The following is a 12,015-nucleotide window of genomic DNA, read 5'->3' on the forward strand; positions in this document are numbered from 1 at the left end:
GATTAAGTGATCTGAACTAAAATGTGGACGATATGTTGTCCTGTTTTCGTTTGATCGTTAAGTATTTTACATTTTCATGAACATTGCGATATTATGTGGCTAGTTGATACAATTGCCAAAAAAGTATTAACCCAGCAAACACTGAACGTTGGTTCCCGTTTGGTTACTTTACTTAAGGGGAGCGTTGTTTATAGGTTATATTTTTTTGTAACCATAAAATAATGTTCCCAGAATGTTGCATGGTGGTTATAATTAAATAAATTACAGATAAGACACTTAAATAGTTTGGATATCACTGCTTTAGAAATGAAAGGGTTGGTTGAGGTAAAATAAAAGGTTTAATAGATTAATATCCTGTCATCTAGCTAGTAGCCTAATGACAATCATTTTAACTGAAGCTTAAAAAGTTTTCAACTATGTTTTGGACCTACTGTACAGTGTAACTGTAGATCAATGACTGTTCACTCTGTTTTATATCATACAGACACAGATAATCTACTGGTTTAGGGTTATGTTATTAATAAGCTCTTTCCAGTATTTATCATATCTATCATGCATGATAAGCCTTATCTTTGATAAATGAAAACTTGGCATGTTCATTTAAAAGTGATCATAGCTGCATTTTTCATATGATCCTCACTTCTGAGAGGTAAACTCACTGTTGGCAGTGTTTCGAACACTTAAGGGCACTTAAGGAAGAACACATATGGCCTACTTCCATTTTGTCTGAATGCCAGTGACATCCTAAGTGCACTTCTGGCATTAGCCTACCGAACAATCACAGCTTCACAGATTCGAACATCTTCCACGTTTCATTGTCTGTAAACCGTTTAAGTGGAATATAAGTCTAGAAATCAGTGGCTGACACATCTGATAGAAGGAAGAAAATTATATTAACTACAGTATTTGCCTACTCTTATGTCGTTCTTGGGCCTATTCTTGTCTATTACATAAGATTCACATCCAGTATATAGCATCTATATTTGTGGAATGTATTAGTTCAGCCTACTCTTTAAAATAAAGTCTTCTCGCTGGCATTAATAGTTTCAATGAGGAACTTTTGACATGGAACCGCCATTGTACTGAAATGTTCTCCATAGTTTTGATTAATAAAAAGTTCTTTAGACTACAAAAAGAACTGCTTATTTAAAAAACTATTCACTGAAATGTTATTTTGAGTACCTAAAATAGTTCTTCAATGGTATCACTATGATGACCCCCTGACCCTTTATTTTTAAGATAATGCCCTGAGCTAGAAATTTAATTGCCATGTGGAGCTTTCTTGGATTTCTTTTTGGTTTTTGTGGTTTACAGCTTAGCTTTGACAAGTGTCCTCGGCTGTCCTGGTTTAATTGTGGATAAGTGTGTCAGGACCAAAGCACTACTCTCCTGGTTACGGTTAAGACCCTTTTGACACATACTGCTGGACAAAAAGTGAGTCATTGGTCGGATTCAGTTTTCTGCTGGTGTAATTTTCTACAATCAACAAAAAAATCTTGTTTCAAATTTATAAGACTGAAAGGATTTGGCCGGTGTGTGACATTTCTTTGCTCCACTTCAGACCAGCTTGGCCTATATTCCATGCTGTTGTTTATATATCTCATTCAGTCAAAGCACAGAGTTGTCAGCCCTAATCACTGTTTTCTTAAATTTTCAGCCACGGTTCACCGTTGTTCCATATATTTACTATAACAGGTGATCTCATCACAGAGAAGCGATGAATGTGACATGATTGTTTTTAAAGGTGCAATTTCTGACAATGCATCCCTAGCCGAAATAATAAACGATTAAATTACTGTAAAACACTGAACCTATAGGGAAAGTCTCAGATTACTTGTTGGTATTCTGATAAGATTATTGAGTGTATATTTTCAAAATATAGTAGCCTTCATACTGTATACATTTATGTTACACAAGTTCAGTCAAAGTTTAGACTAAAGATGCTTCTGGACCCTTTTTAACAGTATTGCAAACATTTGATTGTAACTTCTAAGGTGACAGAATGATAGATGATATGAAAGAGTATTTTAATTTTGTTTAATATATAAAAATCAAAGCTTTTGTGAAACCTGCATGGAAGTATCCAGGTAATTCCCGTCAAATCCCAAGATGCAACATGTTAGTGTCATAGATTCCTCTAATGTCCGGCCAGTACTTGAAAACAGGAGTATGTGCACCTGGGCTAGGTGTGGGTAGCCCTCATTCTGTTAATTGCAGGATTTTGAGACTGGGACAGTGTGTTGTCTGACCCTCATATAGACTAGCTGATCTGTACTGTGCATTTGGTTCATAAGTACAGTATGCAGTACAGAGACTCACACTCTGACTGTTACAGATCACGAGTCTTCATCTTCATTTCTCTTCAGCACAGCAGGTTTGAGGTCTAAAAAGGAGAAGAATTCTGGTTTAGTGAAAATATATAAAGAGTTTTGGGAATAATAGGTTTAAATGTGTTTAAATGAAACAGATTCACAAAAAGCATGCGAGTGAATGTTAGCTGTGCTTGCATAATATAGCTGTGCATCCTTTTAGTAATATGTGGCATTTATATTTAACATAAGTATATGTTTATAAAGAAAATGTTACCGCCGTGTTGCACAGACATGTTATAATGGGGGGAAAAATATCTTTTTTTTTTCAGGATCTTTTTTATCAGGATTTTGGCATCATAGGTAAGCAAGAGTTGTTTATAGTTCTATGTAGGCTATATTTACATACAAGTAAATACATATAATTATTTTTTTTTTGGAGGAAATTGCTATAATATACTAACATGTTTTTCAGGAGGGATATATTAACAGGCTACTAATATCTATAATTATATTTACTTTTATTTACATTTGAAAACGATAATTTTTTTAATAAAACAGACCTACATACAATGGGGAAGTAGCGCCCTCGTGTGGAAAGAGAAAGTTTGGAAATGCAACGTTTAAATTACGCAAACAAAATAAAAAGGCACCGAAGTTTAATACAAATGTGGTCCTTTACTTTTATACAATATAAAGGGTTTTTTAACATTCATATAGTTATCCATCCATCCATTCATTTATCCTTTCTTTTTCTAGTATGAAGTCGTGTTGGCACACATCATCTGCCATATTGTGCTTGTTTCCTTGGCGTTGCATAATTTCTGTTTTTTTTTTTTTTTTTTTCTTCCAATTGTATTCAATGCAATATTAATAATAATAATAATGATGATGATAATAATAATAATAATAATAATAATAATAATAATAATAATAATAATAAAGTCTTACTATGACGCAACATAACCAGACAGTGTTTTCAAAGAACACAAGGTGTGAGTCACTACTCTGCATATTACAGTAATTCCAGGAAGTTTTTTTTAGGTCGGCCGTTTCCTGCACCTACGCCACCGTGTTTACCGTTCACCTCGTTGTCGATCTTAGTCGTCTATTAAAGCTTGTTTTAAAACGAGTATTCCTTCAGCTTTAGTGAGGTTTATGTAGGTTATAAGGCGAATCATGAAGTTCTTGTACCTGAGAGGTGCTGTGTTTTTCACCTTCATACCTGTAGTGCTAAACCTCAGACTTATGGATGATGGGCGCTCTCTGAAATGTACACAAAAGGTAAGACAATACATAAAGTCCATTAGATACCCAATAAGGTGTTAAATATGTATGTATATATGTTAAACGTGTTTATTTAGAATCTTATATGTGGCCCTTTGGGGATTTCGTCTGATCCTTTGTGCTCTCTCTCTCTCTCTCTCTCTCTCTCTCTCTCTCTCTCTCTCTCTCTCTCTCTCTCCAGGAAGTACAGTGCACAGCAGAGTTCAGTAAGTCCTGCTTTCTTTTTTCTTCAGTATACTTTTATTATTATTATTAATGGGGGTTTTACTTTGACTAAGTTTTATTTATTTTTTTCCCTCACAGATAATTGCATGTATAACGGATGGCTCATTCCTTCAAATTTCACTCCTAGTGGACCAGATAATTTAACAGTGCATGTTGATGTAAGAAGCAATATGAAAGGTGAACTGGAACCAGTAATTGTAGCAGAATGGAAAGCGAAGGATGATGGTGAGTTACTTGTGCATTTTCAGATTATCCTGATATGTTACAACATGTGAAAATGGGGGGGGGGGGGGTCACTATTAATGTATTTTAATTGATTTAATTTATACATTTATACCTATATTCTACTGTATTAAAATTATAGTGGAATTCATGATGAAGAAATTATATTACTAAATGTGTGCACCAATACTAAAACAGTGCCATATTTAATGGTTTCAGAAGGGGATAAAAGGAATTGTAGTCATCAAAGTTAAATAATCCAAATTTTTCGCAGGAAGCATAACTCATTTGAAAGGAACAGAGCTTGGTGTGATGAAGTCATCCACCAATGAACATCTGTGTGTTCATTTCCAGTTCCTCAATGTTTTTCCGTCCCAGAGGGATAGGGCCGGCAAAAAGGCAAGACTGGTTTATTTATTTATTTGTCCGCATTTTTTATATTTTCATTTTTTAGCAAATACTAATGTGTGATCTGTTTTATTGTAGTGGTCTTTTTCTTTGGATAAAGTTGTCGTAGATCCAGACAGCACATATGTAGTGACCGCCTCCAACCTTCCTAAGCCGAATTTACAACACACGAGTTACAATATCTACAGAAAGGTTAATGTTCCAGGTAAGTGACAAATTAAACCAAATCCTTTGTTCACATATTTCCACATGACAGTTTCTATTCAGAATGCTACCTCAGTTTAGATCTGTAACCATAGGTTGTGACGATCCTTTGATGCGAACGACCAAAATCTGTTTTGAAAGAGGTGAGAGAGAAGAGTTTATTTACAACTGGTTTAGCTTAATCAGACACACATATACCTAGAAACCCTGAGTGCTTAAGTTAAGTATTAAACTATGCATGCACTTCTAATATAAAGAGATTCATTTGGTTTGATTTTTCTCCTAGGGGATACATGGCAGCCCAAAATGACTATAGGAAGGGCCACAAGTGTGAATGGCAAGGATACTCTGTATGTCGCATTTAATCCTGGAGAGAACGTAGAAAAATACAATGTTTTTCTGACGTGCAACAGGGTTACCAAAATGAAGACTCTTTATAATGTAAGACATTTTATCTGTGTGTCTGTTCAAATATATCCAACTGAATAAGGCTGGATAATACGACTCTGCTCATGAAACTGCGCAGAACGTTTTTCAAAGGGTGTTATTTTTGGTGTGTTTTAGGAGAGCGAGCCATTTCTAAATGTGACATATGACCTGGAGAACTGGCCACGTACATGCTGTAGTTTTGATGTTCAGGTGTGTAGGCCTACAGAAACATATCGCACCATAAAATAATATCGTTGATTTGTGTGTTGATATAATAGTGCTTTTTTTCCTTTTTAGATCCAGCCGTTTTTCCGGAAGTGTGGCAACGACTGTCGTCGAAAGAATCACAATTTTAACATATGTGGTCCCGGTGTGTATGGAAACAGCTTCACCTTTGGAAATTGTGAGAAAATAAATGTAAAAAGCATAATACAACTTTACTAACTTTATATGTATGTTCCACAGTACCAACAAGCCCTCCTGAGAACAACTCAGCACTCTGGATCATTTGTGTTGGATTATGTCTCTTTATTTGCGCCATTGGTATTTGTGCTATTTATTTGCGCTGCAGAAAACCACCGAAAGGTAAGCAGTGACATTTAAGATTTAGTTATTGGGTTAGCCACCCAGACAGTACTAGTACTAATAATCTAATCTAAGCATTTTGGAGGAATATCTGTGTTTGTAACTTTTTAAATGATTTTATTTCAGCTGACGAAATGCCAGAGAAAGAAGTACCTCTAGAACATCCACTTCCATCCGGTTCTCGATCTGTATTAATCATCTACTCCAGAGATCATCCCCTTTACACGGACATAGTCCTGAAACTTTGCGCCTTCCTGCAGGCCAAATGCGGCATTGAGGTGGTGCTAGACCTACTTGACATGACTTGGCTCGGCACCATTGGCCGGCTACAGTGGCTTGAGGAAAAAAAGCGACAGATTGAGCAGTCGTCCAATAAGATTCTAATCCTTTGTTCCCGAGGAGTGCAAGCCAAGTGGGGGGCAATGTGTGGAGAGCCTCGCATCCTCCTCCGGGAAGACGCGCGCTCCCCGGTCGGTGATATGCTGACTCTCGCCCTTCAGCTGATTACACCCGATATGCAGCGCCCGGCTTCTTACGGGAAGTATTTGGTGTCTTACTTTGATGATGTAAGCAGCGAAGGCGATGTGCCGTCTATGTTTGACATTGCGGTCAAATATAAGCTAATGAAGCATTTCGAGGAGGTCTATTTCCGTATCCTCGATGTGGAGAAGTATCAGCAGGGAGTGAAGCACTGTATCCATGGTATCGGAAAGGACGAGTACTTCAACTGCCCCTCGGGCGAAGCCTTGAGGAACGCAATCGAAGCATTCCAGGCCCACCAAATGAAGAATCCAGACTGGTTTGAGAAAGAGTGCGTGACCAGTGAGGAGGAAGTGAGAGGGGAAGCTGATCATCTTCTTGAGATGCCCATGCAGCCCATATATGAATTGACACCCATGCTAAATATCGGACTCCCGATTCTTGTGAAGGAGGTAGACATCAATCAAGAGTTCCAGAGCATCTGTGCTGTAATTCCCCAAATTCAAGAGAACCCTGAAGAGTCGTCCGTGGTGCTTATTAATCCAAGAATCCAGCAGGGACACAGCGAAGTACTTTCCTTTTATCCAGCAATGGAAAGTCCTCTTGAATTACCCAGCGTGACTGGTATTGGGACACCAGTGGAACCACAAATTTACCCTTGTCTCCTCGCTGAACCAGGACCAGTGGAAACCACACATCCTCCTTTTGAGTTTCCAATGGGGGAACCTTCAGATAATTATCCGACGGACAGCAGGAAGTGCCTTTTAATAGCACCTCCACCATCAATGGAGGACAGCTTCCATCTGTATCAGGAGATGGATATGTCCCAGCCAGTGGAGATGGAGGAAAGTGAAATGGAGGGTGCTTCTGAGATGAGACCATCACGAGGGTCCGATCAGGGATATGGTTCCAGGTATTCTACAGTGAGGGAGGACCTCAAGTTACAACAAGACCTTTGCTCTCTGGCCAAGTTACAAATGGACCTCTTCTTAAACAGCCCAATCTCTTCTGGGTTCTGCACCAAACCTATGGAGAACTGAATTTCTTGTTCATCTTTTGACAGTTTTTTTAATTTGCATTGTTCCATAGCACCATGGCAGGATGTTCTTGAACAATCTGTGGTTGGTCGTCACTCGTCCTAGATGGACGAGTTCAGTGATCAGCTGTTTTATAAGTGATTACATGTTATATATTTATCATAAATAATTAGACATGAAAACAAGAGTGTGATTGGTTCACTTTTTACTGTGGAGCAGAACAAGTACCTTGTTAAACAGCTTGATATAGCACATCACATGATTTTAAGCCTATGTTTAGCTACTGAACACAAGGCTACATAATTTGGTTGAGTTTGCAATGTTACATTTGTATTGTTTTTTTTTTCATATGAAATGTTTTGTTGTATGTATTGCACTATTTTTTTATTCTTAATTCCAGTTTAACAGCTATTAACATTTATGGAAGTTTGTATATAATATTGTATAATATAAGTACATTTCTAAATTTATAAAGCAGCATTCTTTGGTGATCTTCTGTTTTGTGCTTTTTACTCTATTTAGTTAAATAATCACTTTGCTTGCATCAAATTTCATCCAACTTTGGACTGGAAATGACTTTTTAACCAATTTAACCAGGATGCTTCCAGACCCTTGAAACTGTTGCAATGCATGTCTTATGTTAACATAACTTAAATTGCAAACTAAAGCCCTTGTAAGAAAATTCTCTGTAAAACATTTATGTGAATAAATAGAGAGAGGTGAGGCTGGAAGTTGCTTTCCTTATCAAAAAAAATTATGTACATACACTAAAACCTATAGATTAAAAAACATGCGTAGTATGCAGCGGTATATATTTGTCAGGTTAAATACTGCTCAATGAGGCACAAAAATCCCATAATGCACTTTCAGCCTGCATATTTAACACGTTTAGCTCACCCTGTACCCCAATCCTCAAAAGCACTAGAGTAATAATATGTTAGAATATGATGCACATTTGTTAGTAATTACATGTTGGACAAGCATTTATAATACTCTGTTTTAAAAACTAAAAGTGACAGGACAAGCTTGCTTCTCACAGCTAAAGTGTCAACTCACCAAAAATGAATATTACTCGCACTGATGTCTCTCTAAACCTGGATGCATTTATTTCTTCAGAAGATATAATGTGCTTACAATGAAGGTCAATGGGGTCCAAACCAACATTGTTTGGACCCCACTGACTTTCATTATATGCGCATTATATTGTGTTGTACAGAAGAAAGCAAGTCATTCAGGTTTGAAATGACACAAGGGTGCATAAATAATGTCAGAGTTTTCAATTTTAGATGAACTGTCATTTTAAGATGAAGAATTGGAGTGAGAAACATGGATATTAAGCATTGCTATATTTGTTCCTGGTGTAAATATAAGTGTAACTAATGAGCTTGAAAATACACATATTTAGATTTAGACATGGATGCACTGCATGTTGATTAATGGATGATGTCCATCGCAATCTGTCAGCACTATAACAATACTCACGTTTGGTCAAAATGTTATCGATTGTGATAATCATACCTTATATAATGGCATGAATGATATATCATCTGGAATTGCACAGATAAACTGATTGGTTTATAATGTCAACCAGGAGGTTCTGTAAAGAGAGGTAGCCTTGTACAAACTGAAGATGGTAATATGGCTGGTTGGGACCAGCAATGGAGTTTGATCATTAAAGATGGATTACAGTTATCCTCATAGATTCTATGCTTAAAGTAGCCTATTATTACATCAAGGAACATTATGAATCCATACACCATTCAGCAATGCCCCATTCCTAAGTACCATTGCCACTGACAAAGTATTTCAAATAGGAAAGGGCTACATCACATTCACAATTTGAAGTGTACACCAAGCCTTACAAGTCACAAGGCATATTTACACTTTTGACAAGTGCATATAGGAATATCTCTTGACGAGGTGTCTGAAAACACTATAAACGTGTCTACATTAGCCAACTGTCAGTTAAGGATATTTTTACATAGAAAATAAATTATACAACATTGCACTTATAACTTCTCCCCAGTTGAATAGTCCTCACACTGAATTAAAGTGCCTCACAAAACAAGTGCAAATCAAAGATTCTCGTGTCGTCATATAAGCAATGGTTGACAGTCACGTCCTAATACATTAAGTACATACTGCACAGGTCACGGGTGGGAATGTTTTTCATTGGCACATTGAGTGGTTTGGTTGTAGCACCTGTTGAGAGTGGAGGAGAACGACAGGGCGTTCATAAGGAGAGGTACTACAGGCATAAATCTAGGCAAATATTTATCAGATTTGGCTAATACTGTCATAAACACTGAATTATTATGATATTAAATCATATACACCAAGAAGGTGTAATATATAACAATGTAAAATCATCTATTTTGGGAATGTCTGACACAAATTATATTTTGGATTGAGGCCTACATCTAACAAAACCTAAACTGTTAGGCATTATAAACAAAATACTTTATCATTCTAAAATAGACTTAAAAATGAAGGTGCTTCCCGATGCCATAGAAGAGCAATTTTTGTCTAAATGGTTCCATAAAGAACCTTTAATATCTGAATATTCTACAGATTATTAAAAAAAAGGTAAGAAAGAGATCCAGTTCTTTGACTGGGTGGTTCTTTGTGGAACGAAAAATGGTTCTTCTATGCATGGCATCGCTGGGAAGAAGCCTTTAAGAGCTTTATTTTTAAGACTGTAAAGCACTAAAAAGTACACTACGTTTTATCGATCTTAACGCTCCTCATAATCCGTGGATTTACAAAGTATCGTCACTCACAATACTTTTGATTGGTTTGTATGTTTCATCTGTATTTTGATTAAAATAAAAGGAATGTGAGCAACTGTAGCACCTCCCCTTAAAAGGTCTGATGCAAACGGTGTAGTAGCCAGCGTGGCCTCCGGTCAACGACAGTCCATAAAGTGCATCTACGATTGAGTATTGACGGCCAGCGTGTTCACATAGCCGTGAGGACACATGTCGTTTTCGGAAACGCAGTGGGAGAACTGGGCTGGGTTGCCCCCGCGTCCACGTGCAAACCTCCGGACACCTCTTAAGCACATGCACTGTTCAACCAGCTCCAGGCACTTACACCCCAAGAAGAAGATGTTCTTGAACATCAAAACCGATATGGGCGCTTTGTAAACAAAGACGAGGAAACATCTGACCACCAAGAGCGGTGCGTTGAGCAGCACGCCGGTGAAAAACCTCGCCCATATCCAGCGACAGTTCATCTCTGAGGCCGTCAACTCGTAAAGCCAAACAACTGGAACGCCCAGTGCGATGAAATACACCGATATAACCGTGTACCTAAGGTATATGTTGGGGACTTCGTTTTTAAGGAGCAGTTCCACCAGCGTAAAGCTGTCTAGGATGTCTAAGCAGGTGCTCATGAAGCAGCCTTGGGAGTGAAAGCGCGTGGCACCGTTGGGATCTTCAATGATGGAGTTGATGAGGCAGTAAAGCAAAGGCGCGCACAGCAGCATGGTTATTTTAAACCCGGTGATGCCAAATGGCACCTTCAGGGCGATCAGATCCAGGATGGACGTTTCCAGAACGAGCACCACTTTCGGGGTGGACGCGATCACGTAGATAAGCCATGCCAGGTACGCGAAGGTGAACTCCCCCAGGTTGCATCCAAAGATGGAGCTCTTCTGATGGAAACCACAAGCTCGTTCCCGCTTACTCCTGGCGTTTTTCATGAAGAAGATCGCCCATCCCGATATGACCACCAGATCCGTGGCTATCCACGAGCACCAGTAGAGATCCGTGAAGATGATGAGGTAGAAATCCAGCATGCCTCCTTGGAGAAGGAGCACGAGGAAACACAGGATCTTATAAAACAGGTTCTTATTAGACCTCTGCACGAACAGAGGGGTGGATTGCATGAATTCGCCCGATGTCATTGTGTAAGACTGAGGCTGAGCTGTGGCTGAGGAGGAGACCAGGGGCTGGGAGCTGCCCTCCTCGAGGTTGGCGCTGCCGCTGGTGGTCTGCGTGTCCCTCCTGGACGCGACGCTTCGGATGAACAACAGCTGTCCGTTTTCTGGTGCTGAGGAGACAGGTGAGTCGGGCTGGGAGATGTCTTTTATGATTTCAGCAGTCATTGTACTCATGCCTTCTCCTCCCGACTTGTTTTGGCTCTGAAAGTGTAATGATAGCCGCTCAAGGGGGAAGCGGAGGAAATCCCGTTATGGAATTGCGCTGGAATGGAATGCGCGCTTATCATTCCCTCCAAAGGAAAACTGATAAATGATGATTAAATCAGCGAATCTCATATTCCCGTTAGTGTAGTGCTGTGTTTGTCTAATGATATACTGTAGCCTAGCCTACATCGATTTCACCAAATAGCCACTTAATAGTAAATATTTACTATATAAATTGGTCATGTCATTATTGATTGCATGATTTAATTTAGCAGCCTATAGCCCACTTTGGTCGTCTATTAATTTTTTTGAGTGCTTGTGGAATGTAAATTGTTGGAAGTAAAAGCTTTTTTATTGCAAGCAAACAGTTAATTTTGGTCTTCGCAATTTGGACATCAAAAAAAAAAGAATAATGGAACAAGAATATAAAAATGCTACAGTATTTATTTTTTTCTTAACTGCAAGTTACCTTGGAATATACTGCTAAAATTGTTTAAGAGACAATGAAATACTATTTTAGTTTTAATCCAAACATTGAAATGTTTAATAAATGTTGAAATGTGACAAATTGGAAGGTATGAATTACCTTATAATTTACTAAATAAATATGTATAAACATATATTTAAAAAAAAGTATTAGTAGTGATTAAAATAATTTATCAAAAGAGGGGAAAATCACAGA

At 38.1% G+C, this 12,015-nt stretch overlaps 2 protein-coding genes across 3 annotated transcripts; one reads left to right on the forward strand and one right to left on the reverse strand.

Moving 5' to 3' along the window:
- Nucleotides 1–3,320: 3,320 nt before the first annotated feature.
- On the forward strand, nucleotides 3,321–7,678 carry il17ra1a (interleukin 17 receptor A1a). 2 transcript variants are annotated; one of them, XM_052555050.1, is made up of 11 exons: nucleotides 3,321–3,593; nucleotides 3,778–3,802; nucleotides 3,900–4,046; nucleotides 4,318–4,442; nucleotides 4,530–4,656; nucleotides 4,751–4,798; nucleotides 4,942–5,096; nucleotides 5,220–5,294; nucleotides 5,382–5,454; nucleotides 5,550–5,669; nucleotides 5,796–7,678. In XM_052555050.1, the coding sequence occupies exons 1-11, from the start codon at nucleotides 3,489–3,491 to the stop codon at nucleotides 7,187–7,189; spliced, it is 2,394 nt and encodes a 797-aa protein (XP_052411010.1). In that variant the 5' UTR covers nucleotides 3,321–3,488; the 3' UTR covers nucleotides 7,190–7,678. The 2 variants fall into 2 exon arrangements, with proteins under 2 accessions (XP_052411010.1, XP_052411011.1); XM_052555051.1 differs by lacking the exons at nucleotides 3,321–3,593; nucleotides 3,778–3,802 and having other exon boundaries at nucleotides 3,911–4,046; nucleotides 4,398–4,442.
- A 32-nt stretch (nucleotides 7,679–7,710) lies between these two features.
- On the reverse strand, nucleotides 7,711–11,481 carry LOC127956828 (transmembrane protein 121B-like). Its single transcript, XM_052555052.1, has one exon. It carries the CDS (start codon nucleotides 11,301–11,303, stop codon nucleotides 10,116–10,118), a length of 1,188 nt encoding a protein of 395 aa, XP_052411012.1. The 5' UTR covers nucleotides 11,304–11,481; the 3' UTR covers nucleotides 7,711–10,115.
- Nucleotides 11,482–12,015: the final 534 nt, after the last annotated feature.

The sequence above is a fragment of the Carassius gibelio genome, chromosome B4 (genome assembly GCF_023724105.1).
Source record: "Carassius gibelio isolate Cgi1373 ecotype wild population from Czech Republic chromosome B4, carGib1.2-hapl.c, whole genome shotgun sequence".
Lineage (NCBI taxonomy): Eukaryota > Metazoa > Chordata > Actinopteri > Cypriniformes > Cyprinidae > Carassius > Carassius gibelio.